The 19,682-nt window shown below is 25.9% G+C and overlaps 1 protein-coding gene and 1 long non-coding RNA gene across 3 annotated transcripts; one reads left to right on the top strand and one right to left on the bottom strand.

Annotated features, from left to right (window-relative positions):
• Positions 1-691: 691 nt before the first annotated feature.
• Positions 692-18,421, bottom strand: LOC132924889 (importin-5-like). The gene is made up of 20 exons (XM_060989329.1): positions 18,406-18,421; positions 15,649-15,869; positions 7,863-8,012; positions 7,572-7,798; positions 7,412-7,505; positions 7,244-7,348; positions 7,060-7,185; positions 6,792-7,003; positions 6,580-6,702; positions 6,407-6,515; positions 6,183-6,336; positions 5,375-5,706; positions 5,179-5,311; positions 4,758-5,123; positions 3,539-3,654; positions 3,323-3,463; positions 3,104-3,253; positions 2,675-3,045; positions 2,395-2,614; positions 692-933 (listed from the first exon to the last, which is right to left on the bottom strand). The coding sequence occupies exons 1-20, from the start codon at positions 18,419-18,421 to the stop codon at positions 844-846; spliced, it is 3,456 nt and encodes a 1,151-aa protein (XP_060845312.1). The 3' UTR covers positions 692-843.
• On the top strand, positions 8,806-13,906 carry LOC132927920 (uncharacterized). 2 transcript variants are annotated; one of them, XR_009661895.1, is made up of 9 exons: positions 8,806-9,318; positions 10,051-10,136; positions 10,227-10,346; positions 10,543-10,660; positions 10,982-11,065; positions 11,160-11,210; positions 11,720-11,872; positions 11,930-12,034; positions 12,386-13,906. It is a non-coding gene; the product is annotated as an uncharacterized LOC132927920 (long non-coding RNA). The 2 variants fall into 2 exon arrangements; XR_009661896.1 differs by lacking the exons at positions 10,051-10,136; positions 10,227-10,346.
• Positions 18,422-19,682: the final 1,261 nt, after the last annotated feature.

Below are 19,682 nucleotides of genomic sequence, written 5' to 3'. Positions count from 1 at the left end.
ATGTTTCTCCTAAAACATAATATTGTTAATAACATATTTTGAAAACAATTAATAATTCTATAATAATAATAATATGCAATTTGATTCAATCATAGTAATCATTAATAAAGTAAGAAAACATCCACTTTAATCTTAAAAACTGATTTTTTTCTTTTCATAACTCACATGTTTAAATACTTCAACATTGCATAAATAAATTAGACTGTAAGTTATAAGTTATGTAATGTATATAGTAATGTTTTTATTTCTGCAAAATAAAATTACAATAGAGTTGTCTATATAATAATGTACTCATAAAAAGAAGCATACAATATCAGTTGCTACAAGGTATTTTCTATCATAAATAGACATTTTGATGAAAACAATAATGTAACATGTTACTAAATCTGAAGGAAAAATTATAACTTAGCGTACACTTATGTTTTCTAATACGGTAAAATACAATATGAAATTAGTAGTTATAAATAGTAATTGATAGTTAAATCTTAAATACAGTAAATATTATTTGACATTATAAAATAAAATTATGAGTAAAAATTATCATCAATGATATCTAAAAATATAAAATAAGATTTAAAAAAAAAAATGTATATTAAAAAAGTTGTAGTACATCAATTATCAATTTAAATCATTCAATAATAAGTTTATAACATTAATTTAATTTCAATTTTTAAGAGTATTAAAATTTCAAATATTTGTAATATATCTTCGAAATAGTTTAATTTTGCAACTATATAACAAAAAATAACAAGTGGATGACATAAATTAAAAATAATAGAAGCGGGGTTATAGTAAAAATTCATATTGTTACAAAAATAAAACATTAACGGGTAAATGTCAAAATCAATTATTAGTCATTAGAAGACTCTGTAACATCTTCATATGTTCTGGATTCAATACAGCTAAACATGCATTAAATACCTCTTGGTTTGCCTAAAATCATATTTTAAATAACAAAATAATTAATTAAAATTAAATATTTACACAAAACTTGTATTAATAAATAACAATAAACATGATTTATAAATATTATAATATCATTATATCATAAGGCATCACAACATATTCCCATACAATTTTAGTTAGTTATTGTAATTTAATATTTTATCTATTTTTATATTTTCACAATTACTGTGGTTAATTGATTAATATTTTATGTATGAGAATCATCCAAAAGGTGTGAGATAAGATTTATTTTTTTTTAATTAAGAAGAACATATATTTTCATGAAATATTCAAATAGTACCACAGGCATATAGTTATTTTTTCAAATAATTTCTTTTTAAAATGATACATTTTTGTTGCCATGGCACATTTGGCACTAGATATATTTGTCACCAGTGTTGAAGAACTCGCGTACCCACATCCTTTAGTCACTTATTAACGGTCTCTTTCACCTAATTGTTTGTTAAATGTTATTCACCTAAATACTTCTTGAGCTCATTAAAAAATGTTGATCACTGTGTAAAAAATCTAGTCTATAAGGGGGGTGAATGACAATTTCCAATACAAAGAACATGAGGTTCTTGCGTTTTTAAACTTTCATCAGTTTCTCAATCAGTTACAGAACCAGTGACGGATTATGGGTGGGTGGGGGAGTGTCCATGGGGGATCTGGATCCTCCCCCCAGATGCTTATATAATATTATACAATTTATAATAATACATATTATAATATATAATTTTTACATATTATTTTTCAAGACCCCCTATGACCCTCGCCTAAGAAAATGGAGAAAATCCGCCAGAACATATCTTCATTTCAATAAACTCCAAAAAAATATTATCATTGTCAGAGAGAAAATGGCAATCTTAGTGTAGGTTCTATAGGTCACAATAATGTTTTGATTTTATATTGCATATTTTGCATTCGTTCTAGTAGTGGAAAAAGAACTTTCTCATCAGGGTGCTCAATTCGAATACTTATAACAACACTTATAATAAATTTTCTTAAAACTATAAGTTTTCCTTGAATCAAAACCAAAGAGTCTTGAAATTGTAAAATTCTTAAATATTTAGTTTATAAAAATAACTTTATTTGAGCTAACTAAAACATGTGGTACAAGTTTATTTTTATCTATAAATTTGATAAAAATGTATGTATTTTTAAATTGTGTAACCTTACTTTTTAGAAAACCCCTACTTTTGTATGTTCTAAATTAAATAAGTTTATATTTTTAGAACTTAAATAATTAATTAGTAAGCTTTTTTAAGTTCTTTTTTAATTGTTCAATATAATAAAAACAATAATATAAGAATCTACGACTTTTTGGAAAAATAACATTAAGGAATTTAATAAAATCAGTAATAAAAAAAAATGTATATAAAAGTCTGTTATAATTATATATGTATACATTTTATATTATATCAAGTTAAAATAAAATACTATAATTACCTGTATTCCATTAACAATCATAATCATTCGCTGGGCAACAATATGTGACCTGTCAATTGCATCTTGCAAAAATGCTTCAGCAATAATCCTTATTAAACTAGGGATATTAGAATTGTTTTGTCCTAATACCAAAGGATGCTGATTTTCAATGAGCTTACATAAGTAACCATATACAAATGGAGCTTCATCAGTATCTTCACAAATTGGTAAGTTGCATAGCCTAAAAAATTATATTGATATTATTTTAAACAAAATGATCGAACTATTGTTTTTGTTTTACCAGAGAGGTAATATTTCATTAACATTAACAGCTGAATTGTTATATTCTAATATTTTGGCAATGGCTGATACGGCATTTTCAGTCGCCCTCATGTTTTCAGCTGATCGGGCTTCACTATTGTTGATCACTTGTAGAAGGAATGGCATGATCTCAGCACACACACTCGCAAAACTAGGCCCTCCACACATGCCTAGCACTCCACAGCCATAAATAGCTGCCAGACGAACGTCACTGTTAATATCCTTAACATATTCAATCATAGGCCGTAAGAAATATTCTTGATATTTAGCGCAACCAGGTCCACAAAATTCAATAAGGTCATTAAAGATACAAAGACCCCACTTATGATCAAATGCACTTTTATCAGAATCCTATAAATATGATTTTTAAAGTTAAAATATGAAATAAATTAACACAGTAAATTCTTACCAATAGTTTAGCAAATTGATGTACAATAAGATCAAAATACTGAAAGAAGTCTGTTTTAAAAGTGACAAAAAAAACATGCAAAATCTCAGTTAATTTGGTGAAACTGTACACATCATCACAATCTTCCAAAGCTAGTCTTTCCTCTTCAACCTAATAATATACAGTTTACATTAAACGCTTACAATAATAAATGAACAGAAAAATCTCATAAATACATACCTCATCATAATCATCATCTTTGCGTCTTTTAAAATGTTGAGCTTCCCTTTCAAAGTGAGAATTCAAATTTGTTTCTAAAGTATACAATATATCTTTTATCCATTTGTCCGATAAACATCCTGTTCCCAATAATTCTATGCACTTAAAATTACATTAAAAAAATAAATATAACAATCAAAATAGATTAAACTATAATAATTATTTTAAGTTATTTACTTTTCTTAATGCATCATACATCTCAGCACTAACATCTGGATCAGGTTCAAATTTAATAAAAGCTTGCAAAAGTTCAGGTAAAATATAACCCCACATATGTTGCAAATATTCTGGTCCTGTTACAAACAAGATAATTTGTAAACAATAAATTATAAAGATGATGAAACACATTAACTTAATACTAATACATATATTAACAAATCTTTAAATTTTAAAACAGGACAATTTACTTAAATATTATACACTATACACCAAATAGCAGTCCACAGACAAAGAATAAACAACACATATTACGACAACATTATATGTGATATTGTTGTAAATTATTATTTTTGTTATATATTATTGGCTTTTACTGACAACAGTTGTTATATTAGTCACTTTTCTCACTAAATAGCTGTCTATTTTATTGTATTTGAAATTAATTTTTATTTTAAGTTTTTTCAAATATTTGTAATATACTAATATTAATTTTGTTCTTAATATTTATAACTTTATAAGCAATAGCAAATCATAAATAAAAATAATATTGTTTTCATTACATCCAATTTTAAAATACCTATTGTCCTATTATGTGTTAAAAATATGTACTTAGAATTTTAATGACCTGCGAAAAATTTTCAGATCCTTAATGTGGCCTTTCAAAAATATTAATTGATGACCCCTGCACTACTTTGTCCTCTTTAACTAAATAATTATAAAACATGTTCTCAAATTTATTCTTTCATCTTTTATAAAAACATAATGTATAAATATAAAAGGAGTTATCCAATCACCCATTCATAAAAAATATTATATTAAAAATAAATATGTAAATACATTTTTGGAAAGTACATTAATAATATTAAAAATTATATTTTTTTAATTAAATAAAACGGAGAATTATGGTTACAGAAAATGTTTAAGTGGATCACATGTCATAAAAGGTTAAGAACCACTGGCTAAATAGATACTATAAATAAACTAATATACTTCTTACTAGGCTACCAAATAATTTGTTTTTTTTTTTAGTCTTTTATATAAAATTAAAATTTGACAATTACAATCCAACAGTTGATTTTATAACATTATTGTTTATTATTTAAAGGAAGAAATTAAAAATATTTATCCTTTTAGTTGTTCTAGAAAAGACAATAACAAAGGATCACTTTATTGTTGATATGAGACAAATAGAAAAAAGTTAGTGTATAGTAGCTCGGGAATTAATTTCTTAACATACCTCTTATTTCTGCACACTTCAAAAGATTAGGCATGCTTTGAGCTGCAGCAATTCGAACATTATCATGGAAATAAAATTTCAATAAAGGCACCATAAGTTTAACAACATCTTCTGCATAGGGTGCAAAACCAATTTTCAATTCTCGTGCATAACATACAAGCATTTCACAGGCTGATGCCTTATCTTCTAGGCTTGAAGTCTTAATACCAAAGTTTTGCTGTTCCCATAAGGGTACAAACTGCCATTCGCTTTTGTCAGTCATATTACTCTTGTCATCATTATTCAAATATACAACTTCAGGTTTTAATGAAGCCGCAGCCATTACTGGACCAATCACCAAAGGAAGATACTGTTCAAATTGTTGACCTATTAAATTGTTCTTTATTAGTAACTAAAACACAGTTGATTAAATAACACATACCCATCACTTTACATATTCGAGTCCATGATGAAATTATTAAGTATGAAGTTTGTGGATCATATTCTGAGAGTTTCTCATATTTGTTATGTGTTGCCAGCATTAAATCCATTATAACACTAGCATCCGCCAAAAACTACATAGAACACAATTTTATAGATTTCAATAAAATAAATGTTATAATTATTAATTAACTTACTTTCTCTTGTCCAACAGCCAAACCTATCAAGCTAATACATTCTATTGTTTTGCCTCTCAATAACTTTAATTCAGGGGCAACAGCATTACGAATGATTTCTTTTAAGAATGGCATAAGATGGTCATAAAATTTAACAAAATCTCCTTCGCATGTGTTAGCTACACATGCGATAGTGGTTACCATTTGCTCTAATACTATAAGTCTACCACCACCTTTCACAAGATCAGCAATACGGGCTTGCAATATATTTTCAAGCTTTACCATAATCAGATCCATGTAAGATAAAAGTATTTTTTTTGGGCAATCTTTACTAAAGTTTAAAAGAGCAGCTCCTAAAAATAATTTAAAAAATTCAATATTATTAATTTATTATATTAAAAATAATTACACATCTAATAATAGAAATAACTAATATATCTAAATTTAAAACACCTATAATTAACTAATCTATATGAATAAAAATATTTATAATCGAAACAAGGAATATGAAAATTAAAATAATAAATTAGGTTTATAAATTATAATATTTCAACATCATACAGTTATTATTATTATTTCATTTTTCCTCCCAATACACAAATATAAATATTTTTGATGAATGAAGTCATAAATCTATGATAACTTAATTCCAAAAATTAAATACATTAAGAGTTTTTCCTTGTGTTAAATTATATTTTTTTTTAGAATAATTTTTACTAATTTTGTATATTTTTTTGTCTATTAGATAACTACAATTAATAATTATGTTGAAAATATTAAGTAATATTTTAATTTAAGTAGATTATAATTTATTAACAATATAATTTACCTGCATGTGCTTGTACTCTAGGATTCAAATTATCTTCAAGTAACAGTAATATAGCAGGCACAATTTTTTCATGGAATTTTTTTTGAAACTTGGGAGAAAAATCTGCTCCCATCTGTACTATTACATTGCACATTGAATATCTTACTCTAGGATGCTAAACAAATAATGATAACATTAGTGATAACATTGTTTTGAATTGTAAGTTGTAACATTAAATTAATTACTGAATCTTTTAATAAAGTTAAAATTCTATCCAAAATTTCTGGGAGTATATGCAACATTTCTTTATGAAAACCTCCACCCATAGCTGATATTGCCATCAATGCAGCATATCTAAAATATATAAATGATTGGATAAATACAAAGAAATAAAATATATCCAAATTATATTTTTTACCTATCTTTCCAACTTGGATTGTCTAACATTGATGAGACATTACTTATTATATGTGACAACATTATTTTACCACCAAGTCTACAAGCTAGTCTGTCCAGTGCATATTCAGCTATAACACTCATACTTAAAACAAATAATACACAAACACATTAGATACTTTGAAATATTAAAATGCACGATATGGAATGAATTTCCAATTAAAATAGTAATACCTTTCTTGGTCAATTTCATCTGGATCATCTTGAGTACTCCAATCATCATCATCTTCCACATTAGCCATAAGTTCCAATACTTGTCCAGTTAACTGTATGATGTACTTAGATGATTTTTTCCGCATCATTGTTGGAGCTGTTTCAGCTAATGTAACAATTACTTCAAGGCACATCTGACGGTATGATTGACTTGCCTCTTTGTTTCCAAGATACTAAAAATATTAATAATATAACTCTGAACAATATTTACGTAAAATAATTAAATTACCCTCAAACACATTTCTACAATATCTGACAACTGAGATTTTAAAAAAATTGGTGCATTTCCAGCTAAATTAACCAATAGTTTAATCAAAGAATCATCTTCTTCAGCTATTAAGCTTTCATTTATTATCTATAAAAAAAAAAATACAGTAGTTTTTTATTTTATTCAATTTTTTATAAAGCCTTACTCTCATCATGTTTGGTAATAAATCAGTTAATTGTTCTTGAATTTCTTGAAGTTTGTCATGGTGTAATATGAAAGCACAAATAGCTTTCACAGTTTGTACTTGTATCTATAAAAAAAATAAAAAATGAATAAGTGAAATTTATATACAACTATAGCTGTTAAGACTTACATTTGAATCAGGTACATTTAATGATTGTTGAAACATTTGTTTTATCACAACCAAATAATTGGATTGTTGATTACCAAAAACGCCAGGTACATTTCTAATATATGAAAAAAAATGAGTAAAAGACAAATTTTAATTAAAGTATCAAAAATGCTTTACTCACATGAAAATTCTAAGCGCAGAATCTTTCATATCATTTGAAGGAAAATTAGCACATTGAAACAGGAAATTCAAAAATTCTGGCCAGTTGTTATTACCTTCATCGTCCAGCTGATTTCTAGCTACCTCGGAAGCAACATCACACATGCGTCTACGTATTATGTCATTTTTTTCGTTATTTACAGTTAATAACAAATTGTTTTTAAACTGTTTCTGATTTTCAGGTGACAACTAAAATTAAAACTTAGTTAAAAAAACAAATAAATTCATACATTTAAGTAAAAAAAGAACTAACATGAGAATAAAAATCCATGAATTCATTGGCCATAAGTCTATGTAACATTACAGCTGCCATTTGTTTTTCATCTATATTACCGGCTTGATTTTGTACAACATTGAATAAATATGATACTTTTTTTCCTAAAGGTAACGCTTGATACGTTTCCTAAAAAGAAAAAAAAAATTTTATAATTTAGATTTATTTATAAAATAAAAAAGCAATTACAGTTTTAAATATTTATCATCCATATAACCTAATAGGTCTTAATAGTTATCTGAGAAAAGTATTATATATTTAAGTATATAGTTCATATAGAATAATTTAAATAAACCGAAACCAAGTTTATTGGATTCATTTAATTCAGAGGAAATATTTTAATGAAAATTATTTAACTATTACAAAAAAAAAAAATTTTAAACAAGTACAAACCACTGTACCCCATACATTAACCAAAACATCGTACTGATATCCTTAAATAGTACATATTTGTAAAACATTAAAACAACTATTTGATATGAATAGGATGTTAAAGAAATATTGATGTTAACTTTTAAAAAAGAACATCTATATAATATACAATTAACGTTCACCACAAACATTTTTAAGTGATCTCAAAATTAACAACTATTTGATGTTTCTTAAAATTAGAAATTGTACTGGGAATGTTGTATGTAGATAATTATTATATGGATGTTAATAATTTTATTGTTGGTTATAATTTCATTTGATAATATCATAGATTGAACATAAAAAGATAATATCTAACAAACATTTTTTTTAAGACGTTCTAAATAGGTTTTAATAGGTAAACAAATATTCAATTATTTCAATTATTATCTTAATTTGAAATAGTTTAACATTATGTTTAATCGTAGTAGATGTATAATAGTGATATAATAATATATAATATTTATAGGTATTGCCAGGAAAAACCACCGCGGCAACCGGCATAGAGCCGCGTCAGCGATATGGTAATCGAGACTTCGCGCGTTATACACATTGTCAGTTCGATTGTTCGATATCGATATATTTATATAACATATTCACAGTTTCACACTCGCCACGTCTATATTATTATTAAATATTAAATAATACTATCGTCTATTAAGTATTATTGTCTAGTCAGTATTTGTCTCGTAGTCGTGTGCGACCGTGCTGCTACATCGTACAGACTTTTATAATTTTGCCTTTTTTATAGTTTAAGTATATCGCAGTAGTTTGCATTTTCGCGACTGCGAGACGCAATAGTTAGCCTTATACCTTAACTCACTTTGTACTACGCGCGTACGGCATACACCTCAACACTGTTTCTTTTTCTCGTTTGCAACCGTGCTGCTACAAACACTGAAGAGTACTCTGCATTATCCGACTGCAGTTTGCATTTTCGACACCAAAATTGAAGTACATGTGTATATTATGTGTTATCACGTCATTTCACACAATAATGGATCAAATTAACAGTCAAACAAAGGTAATACACTATAGTATAATATTATATAATATAGGTACTCTAAATACTCTTACTTTATTTAGTGTTAGGTATTAAGGTTAGGCAATAAATATATATATATATATATATATTTCTATCGGTAACAATTTATATTTGGTACTTACCTAACATTATTATCATAATTTATTGGATGAATTTATTAGTATATTAAGGTTTATCAGCTTCACATTTAATTAGACCACCCATCCAGTTAAACTAATAGAAGCAGTGGTGTATTGGGGGTATACGGCGTATACTTACTTCTCAATTTTTTTGTTTAGCGTATACTCTCTAAATAAACAACGATACGCGGGTATACGGCTGTATGGCCCCGTATACCTGTTAGAATTTATAAAATGAATAAAATGCACTAAAAATACTACAAAAATGACCTTAAAGCATAAAATTCCCTAAAAATACAAAATAAAAACTGTACTATTAAATTCTATATTTGATGAATTAAATTTCTGTAAAGACGAGCGTCGAATGTAATCGTTAGAAAAAAAGATGCAAATGCATCAAGTTCCGGGCCCTAGCAATCATGATTAGTACACTAATCACTAAGTAATTGGTAGTTAGTAACCATTCTAATTTCTTAGACTGTACTATTTTTTTAAGTTTATCTTTGGTCAAAGTGGCTGGTACTGATAATTAGAATAAAGATTGTGAATTGGAGCGAAGCAAGAAAACATTTTTTTGGATTCAATGTTATAGATATATCATTGACACCTAAGATTTAGAAGGCATAGAAGTATACCCACAAATATTTTTAGCAATACACCACTGAATAAAACCATTTGGTAAGTTATAAAATTAGCAAAATATTACCATAATAATAATTGTTAATTATAAATTAATTTTTTCTATTATAAATTATCTACTTTATTTAGATTCGTATGAAGCAGCTGCTGCGGAGGAAATAAAATTATTTATATCATCAGGTGGTGAGTCACAGAGTGATTCTGACACTGAACACAAAAAAGCAGCCCTAAATGAAGACTATAATTATAGTTTGTTTTAAATATACAATTTATATTAAACTTGACAATATTTAAAATTAATTTTAGAAATACTATAAATAATATTAATTACCTAATAGCTAGTGTTTATAAAGCGTTATTAAAGCTATTTATTATTATATTAGGTACTGCTTATGCCTAATTCAATATATATTTAACTGTTTTTGATATTATTTTAATTCTTTAGGTTCCAGTAGTGATGACAAACCTTTAAGTATTAAAAGAAAACAATCAACTTCTGAACCATATAACAAAATAAAAAATGCACTAAAAATACTACAAAAATGACTTTAAAGCAGTATCCTGTAAGTAAAATTAAGTATTTTTATATTTAAATTTATTGAAACATTTTTGAATTATTCTTCAAGCATATTATGCAATACTATATTAATAAAAATTAATTTATATTTTACATTCATATTAAATATAGCGGCTTTGAACAAATTATTTGATTTGAACACAGATTCTGATTTTGTTGACAATAGTTATAATAATTTACCTTGCAAGAACACTATAATTAAATTATTTAGTAGTTTATACAAATAGTAATAGTACCTACAGTATTTGTAGTGTATAATTTTATAGTATCAATTGTTAAGATTGAATTGCCTATTATGTCTTTTTAGGCGTTTCAAATTCGAATACCACATTACTTGCTGATCTCTCTGGAATATTAATTGATGACAATTTTAATAATTTGACACCTGCAGGTACCTCTATAAAAATATACATTAAATTAAATCTCATCAACTTGACTATGATGAATTAATGCCTCCTATATTATTATAATTTTTTTTGTTTAAGATGAACAAGTAACTAAAGGAACAAATTTAATGCAGTTAAAAAATATTTTTGGTAAAAAATTTAATTTTATTACTGCTATAATCATAATTTATTTTTCTTTAGTACATTTTTTAAATATAAAACACAATATATTTATTTCCCTTAGTTGATAGTAAATTATTAAATTAAATTTGTATACCATTTAAATTTTTTTTAACACCCAAAAAATAAATATTGTTTTTTTTTTTTGTAGTTGGTCAGTTTTGATTCTGAACTTCTTAAAAATAAAATGAATCAAATACTTCACACAATAAATATTTATTTTACTTGAATTAATAAAAAGTTGGACGCTATAATAGCATCCACTATATTAAAATAAACCTCATTTCAAATGTAAAACCATCTACATTAGATTACATTTTTTTGGAATTATTTCCTTTGAACGATTTAGAGTCTCTTATACATATTGATGCATATTTAAAAACTAACGATGAAAACTTGACTAAATTGGTAATAAAATGTCAATAGTTTTTTTATATTATACATATATTACAACTCTATTGTATATATTTTTATTTCAGATTTATTTAATTAAATCTATTGGTGGCTCTGGCACAAAATATTTTGTGTACTTCAAAAATTATTTTCCAATAAATTGGCCACACTTTGTTCATGGACAGGACAAAAAAATAATTATCGCCTTGTCGACCATCAAATTATAAAAATTATGAAAAGTAAGTATACTAGTTAATTTGTTACATTACTACATAAACGTTTGCATTATTTTTTAGAAATTTCACATGAACTATATCAAAATGACGAAAATATATTTGAAGTTTATGTAAAAGATTGGTTCAGGCATGGGACTCAGCGATTAAAAAAAGAAAATACTACAGGTAATGTTAATCTTATTAAAGCAACATACCCCAATGTGTAATGTAAAAAATATTTTTGGGTGTTTCGAAAAAAATATAAATTAATAAATAAATTTAGGGTTGTCATTATATAAGACAACTGACATTCACTCATTATCACTGTTAAATATATTATTAGACAAATAAATAATTTTTAGTAAAACTATATTGCTACTGGTAGCAATATATATATGAAAATTATATTTCCAAGTAAATATTAACTTATTCTTAACAATTTTCATGGTCTAAACATTGATATGATACTTTTTGTTCATGAAAAGTGCATTGTTAGTTAGTTTTATTGTTTCCTAATTTATAATATTTTTGTTATAGACCACGTCAATAACGCAAATCAATTGAAAAATATGTCTCTTCGGAATTTTAAACGTTTGCTGTTGAATGTTACCACAGACAATACTCAAGCAAAAGAGCTGGTAAGTGTATCATCAACTTGTTCAAATTCTGATATAACTGTTAATAATATTGAAACCCTCAGTTGTTAAAATGAAATCTCCACATCTAAAATGTGTAAAAATTATGATCCACCTAATGCATTACAAATAGAAAGTTTAGAATTACAACTTCATATATCTAATTCATTGGGACAAAATGATAATATTTCTTGTAACAATAATCCTTCTGTTAAAGAAAAACTTCAGCAATGGGTTTTTGATAATACCGTTACAAAAACTAGTGTTAATAATTTATTGAAGATTTTGAGGTCTGAGGGGTTGGATTTTCCAAAATATGTACGTACATTGATGAATACTCTTAGAACCCATAACATAATTATTATAAATCCTGGAACTTATATTCATTTAGATTTTAAAAAAATGTTATCTATTTTATTAAAGTTTTATGCTTAGTGTTTGAAAAACGTCGATGAAATATGTTTAAGTTTTAATATTGATGGGTTACCATTAGCACACAGTTCTAAACAACAATTTTGGCCAATACTTTGTTCAATAATAAATGTACCTTTTCTATCTAAATTAGTTTTTGCTGTTGGTTTATATATTAGTACACTTAAATAACCAGAGTCTATAGATGACTTTTTAAATTTTTTTATTAATGAAGCTAAAGAATTGGTAAAGGATGGAATTAATGTTGATAATAAGGTACTATGTTTATGTATTAAGCAATTCATTTGCGATTCTCCCACCAAAGCGTTTTTACTTAACGTAAAACGCTATAATTCTCGTGTAGGGTGTAATACATGCACAATAGAGGGAGAATATAAAGATCATAGAATGTCATTCTTGGGTGTGAATGCCTTGTTGCGTACTGATAGTAGTTTTAGAACTAGAAATGATGACGAATATCATAAAGGCAATTCTCCTTTAAAGCATATTTTACAAATTGATATAGTATAAGTGCGAGGTAAGCAATCGGTGAGAATCCCCAAAGAAAAATGTGATTATGCAGATGAAGAGTTAAACAATTTAAAATTTTAAAACAATATGTCCCACCAGAATTTGTTAGGCTTCCGAGATCTTTAAATGATATAGAATATTGGAAGTTAACCAAATTTAGAACTTTTTTGTTATAATCTGGGCCAATCGTACTAAAAGGAAGACTAAGAAAAATATTTTATTTACACTTCATAAATTGCATTGTGCCATAAAAATTTTGGTAACACCAGTTTTATGTATAGCTAAAAATGAAGTAACATTTAATTTACTAATTGATTTTGTGACGGAGTTTATTACTCATCATGGGGCGCATTTTATCACTCACAATATTCATAGTTTGATTCATTTGCCATTTTATATTAAGACACGGATGTCTAGATAATTTTAGCGCTTTTAAATATGAAAATTACTTGAGAATTATAAAAAAAATACTTGCATTTTTCTTTGCAAATTGCTGCTAATAGGATTCAAGAAAAAATTAATATTTTTTATAATGACAATGAATAGGAACTCAAATTTTGATGAAACTCATTTATTAAGTAATGAATATAGTAGATACCATAATTTCATAATATACAAATCATGAATTTACTTTTTTCTAACTATAAAACTTAGGAGTACAAACTATATTATTTCTACTCAAGTTTCTAAAAATAATTATATAATGTTAATTACTAATGAAATTGCAATCGTCAAAAACATTTTTAAATGTAAGTGAAAATATTTTTTTAAATGTATTGACTTTTAAATCTTTCAATTTTTTTGATGTTCCATTAGAATCACATATGATTGGTTCTGTTATAGTCGATATTAAGTCCCAGTCATCTGATTTGATACGTATTAGTGTTGATGATATCAAATATAAATGTTTTTTTGTACTTATGACAAGTGAAAAAGCTGTTGTAATGACTCTATGTCATAATTTAATATTTTAATATATTTTAATAAATTATTTTTGATTTCTGATTTGTTAAATGTCTATATGTCTTGTTATGCTGAATATTTAAAGAATACAATATGTTTCTATCACATTATTATTATTACCATTATATTTATATCAATAAAATAATTTGGTATATTTTTTTTAAATAACTATTACATTATTATATTGTATAATATTAATGTTAACTTTATTGTATTACTTATATTTTATTAAATTAATAGTTTTTTTTTATGATATATACAAGTTTGTATAATATACACAATTAAGTCATATTTGTTATAATTTCTTTTTTATATACATATGTATTGTATTAAATAATTGTATTATATAATATATTTTAAAATGTTCTTTACCATTGTTTAATCAAAATATTATTAATTATTTTAATACAAATTAAGTGGTTACTGATGAACCATGATTCTATTAATTTTTGTATTATATTTATTTGTAATTATATAATATTATATATATATAATGTTTATAATATATTTTGCTTTAAAAACATTGCTATATATACTAAATAGTTCTCTAACATTAATAACATCCTTACTATGTTTTTGAATAACATTCACAGATGTGTATTTAACCGACAAAAATTGTTACCAAATATGGTCGAATAGTTGTTAAGACTGGACATAATATAGATATTTAAAAAAACAAATTATAGAAATTATACTACACATCTCATACATGTTACATAAGGTAGTTGTATAAATGTTTAATACATAACTTCTTATAAATTACTTTTTAATAAGTCGCTCAACCGTCATTAGCAATCCCACGAACATCTTTATTGAATAAAATTCAATATTATTATTGAATAAAAATTGAAATAAAAAAATAATAATAATAATACTAAATCATAACAACGAACAAATTTATAATACCTGTTAACAAAAGTTACATTTAAGAAATCCGTGAGAAGATTAAAGTAGATGTATATAATTTCAGTTGTTAGCACAAATTAAATCAAAATCAACAAGTAGTTGACTAGTATTCACAATATTAATACTCAGACTTAAACAGACAATCAGTGAAAACATTACAAAGTTCAAGAGAAATAACATTTTTCGAACGCACACATTATACCTATTCAATGAATAAATCCAATGATAGACGGATAATACACTAAGCATTGGAGACAAATGAGAGACTCTAACAACTACCACCACCCTTAAGGTAATGAGGAACAAACGGCTACCCATTCCGTAATCGACTTACAGTGAAAAATATTAATTTACCTCGGCGGTCTGTCGCACATGGTTGTCAGCACTCAGCAAACTAGTGAGTATTTGATGGAAATCACCCATATTGTCGTTTTCGGCCTTGATTGAGTTCGCAATGACTGTCTCGGTTTCTGTAATAGTTATTGCGCTGCAAACCTTGTTGTCGATGATTAAACACCTGTTAGCGTATATTGTTGCCGGCAAGCGGATGCCACTGATGACCAAGTGTTTTTGTACTACCGGTTAAAATGTATGCCCGTGCTCGCCAATACAAATTTCGTAATGCGTACTTTGTTCTGCAGGGCCGGCGGTGTGCTTATGAATTCTGAATTCAAGTTTATATTTTATCCTTTGGTACTTACTTCTACACGACGCTGCAGAGCACAAAAATGTGAGACCACGGTACACGATTCACGATAATGATGGTTTACAGGTTATGAATGGCGTTCGTACCTTACCTTATACCAAGAAATTATCTAACCTAACCGTGGCTTGGCGCAGCATATAAGATGTCCGACGACTATTAGTACAAGGTACAGTGTGTACCTGGTACACACTGGGGCCGTACGGTAATCCTAATAACCGACTGAACCACGATGTAGAGAAACTAAGGTGATACCACTTCCCTATCTTACAATATAAAAAATGGATGCCAATATGTACGGCAAACCAGGAATTCGGAAATGTCCCAACAGAGTACACCACTATTCGCCCGGAGGCCTATTTTATTTTAAGTTGTTATACGAAAATGTATTATTAAATATTTAAAAATGTATTTAAATGTAAATATATTGTTTATAATATGAACATAAAATAGGTAAAAATATAAAAACTATATTATTTTATAGATATAAACCAAGCTAATATTATTATATCAGTCATATTATGTTAAATAGGTATAAATGCTATTATTGAACATTAATTTAAATAAATAAAAAATACAATTTTCTTATATTAGTTTATTTATTTGTAAATACCAGTAATAAAATTAGTTACAAAGCAATTGAATGACTAGATCAAGGGTCGGCAATTAATTTATATGGCGGTCCAGAAATTTAATAAAAAAAATTTCGTGGGCCAAAAAAAACTTAAACTTAATTTTATCATTAATGTATTTATTTTTTTATTAAAAACACATTTTAAGACAAAGTATTTAATATTTAATTATTTATAAAGTAATTATACATTCATACTAATAATAACAAAATTGTATACTTAAGTTTAATGAGAAAATGACATTTATTTTCTTGAGCTAATAAACAGCGGTATACGATGGACGCTATCGTAATTTTCAAATAAATCATAAAAATAGATCGCCCGACTCGGCCCGTGACTAGAAACATAATTATTAGATCAAACAATAAAAATTATTATTAAAGAAATAAAAAATAAAATTATTCATAAGTAAGAAATAATAAATTTTTATTCATTACCTATTTGTATGCCGTTATATTCTAGATGTAGAATAAAACGGTAAAACCTTAATATGTTTAAAAAATTAAAAACTGTGTTTCATATTTATTTATTTTCTATTGGTAACTAAAAAAGCAACAAATTCATCTTCTATGGCAGCGTCCAACTCGTGTCCTTCGAAGGTTTTTCCTCCTACCCCACCCTAGAAGATTTATATTTAAAAAAATCTAAAATTTAAATTCTAAATACCTACAAGAAACATTCGTTCAAAATTAATTTTTAATTGCACTATACACCATCATATTTTAATAGAACTTACCGTCCGTATATTTAAAAATAAATAAGTAAATGAATATTATCATTGTTAAATGTTAAGTGAACATTGCCTCCCCGGGCTCCCCGGATGAGAAGTGTAGATTAACATTTCAACTGTGAACTGAAACTATACGAACGACATGCCATACGGGCGAACTCTATTGTTTATCCATCGAAATTTAATTTATATTACCTTAAAAAAAAATTCACAGAAAGTGTACACACTTTGTACGGTCTGGTAAAAAGGTTCATTGCAGAACGCGGATACTTTATACGGTCGGGTAAAAACGTATTTTGCAGAACATGGACACTTTCTACTATTATATACATAAAGTATATATTATAAATATAAGTTTTATACATAAGTAGTAACTAATAATTATGTATAGTGTTAATTACTAAAATTTTTATTATTTTTATTTTTATTAGCTAATATTCTAAAAATTTGTAATAGTAAAAACTATTACTAAACCATTTTCATATTATACTACCTTTTGAATTATTTATATTGTACACATTTTTATATGTAGTTTAAATGATATTATTCATTATTTGTTTATTTAGATTATTTTTATTATTATTATTATACAAATACAATCAATATTTTATAACAATTTTATTTTTATTTTTTCTATTTTAATAATTAACACTACATAATTATTAGTTACTGCTTATGTATAAAACTTATATTTATAATATATACTTTATGTATATAATAATTAATAGTACAAAGTGTCCGCGTTCTGCAAAGTACCTTTTTACCCGACCGTACAAAGTGTCCGCGTTCTGCAATGTACCTTTTTACCAGACCGTACAAAGTGTCCGCGTTTCGCACTTTTAATGCCTGACCGTACAAAGTGACCTAGAACCCCAGTTGCCAGTTGGCGTTCGCCGTGCGGCAGGCAACAACGAAAACCAAATTAATTTCAACCTAGATTGAGTCTAATAAATTATGTTATCATCAATTTAAAATTAATCAGGAACAATAAGTCTACATTTTCTTCCTTCAATTTTCAAGGGAGGCACTGCCGTGTAAAGTATTACTATAAAAACTCTTCATTGTAAAACCAATACATTTATCACTTCACTCAGAATTTAAAGTATATTGCATTAAGAAAACAACAATCAACATATTATGAATTTCTTAATAATAACATGCAGTAGAAAAATTGAAAAATGATAAAATATATATTTTATACCTTAAAACAGTTGAAACAGTGTTTTTCAACCTTTTTATTATGGCGACACACTATTAGAATTTTTCATACTTTGTGACACACAATAAAAAAAAAATAAGAATAATATCTATTCATTTTTGTAAATATAGTGTCAACAAGGTTCGTACATTTAATATTAGCACTTTCCGCAACACGTTTGGATTCACCAGGCGACACACCGATTGAGAAACACTGCCTTAAAATGTTCCATTGTGAATAGTTCCTACATATAAAATAATGTATATGTAAATCCACGGTTTATCAAAAAAAAGTATCATACTCAGGTTACTGGAATACGTTCAGAAAACACCGATTTAATCTTTAGTAGTCTATTTATAGAACATGATCATAATTTTTCATTTAAATACATTCCACATATTATTCATTAAACAATTGTAAATTCGTTGATATTATCAACACTGCATTGAATACCAAAATTTGGTAATGGAAATTCATTAATATTGCAGGTGGGTCACATTTCTAACATGTTTCTCCTAAAACATAATATTGTTAATAACATATTTTGAAAACAATTAATAATTCTATAATAATAATAATATGCAATTTGATTCAATCATAGTAATCATTAATAAAGTAAGAAAACATCCACTTTAATCTTAAAAACTGATTTTTTTCTTTTCATAACTCACATGTTTAAATACTTCAACATTGCATAAATAAATTAGACTGTAAGTTATAAGTTATGTAATGTATATAGTAATGTTTTTATTTCTGCAAAATAAAATTACAATAGAGTTGTCTATATAATAATGTACTCATAAAAAGAAGCATACAATATCAGTTGCTACAAGGTATTTTCTATCATAAATAGACATTTTGATGAAAACAATAATGTAACATGTTACTAAATCTGAAGGAAAAATTATAACTTAGCGTACACTTATGTTTTCTAATACGGTAAAATACAATATGAAATTAGTAGTTATAAATAGTAATTGATAGTTAAATCTTAAATACAGTAAATATTATTTGACATTATAAAATAAAATTATGAGTAAAAATTATCATCAATGATATCTAAAAATATAAAATAAGATTTAAAAAAAAAAATGTATATTAAAAAAGTTGTAGTACATCAATTAT

Source organism: Rhopalosiphum padi, chromosome 3 (assembly GCF_020882245.1).
Source record: "Rhopalosiphum padi isolate XX-2018 chromosome 3, ASM2088224v1, whole genome shotgun sequence".
NCBI classification, from domain to species: domain Eukaryota; kingdom Metazoa; phylum Arthropoda; class Insecta; order Hemiptera; family Aphididae; genus Rhopalosiphum; species Rhopalosiphum padi.
This window is presented reverse-complemented; position numbering and strand designations above follow the sequence as displayed.

Bases quoted from the DNA above. Each gene is read 5' to 3' on its own strand.
- LOC132924889 (XM_060989329.1), bottom strand. The intron at 5,312-5,374 runs GTAAGTTAATTA...TGTTCTATGTAG, and splicing joins TGGCTGTTGGACAAGAGAAA to TTTTTGGCGGATGCTAGTGT. The intron at 2,615-2,674 runs GTAAAACAAAAA...ATAATTTTTTAG, and splicing joins AATGAAATATTACCTCTCTG to GCTATGCAACTTACCAATTT.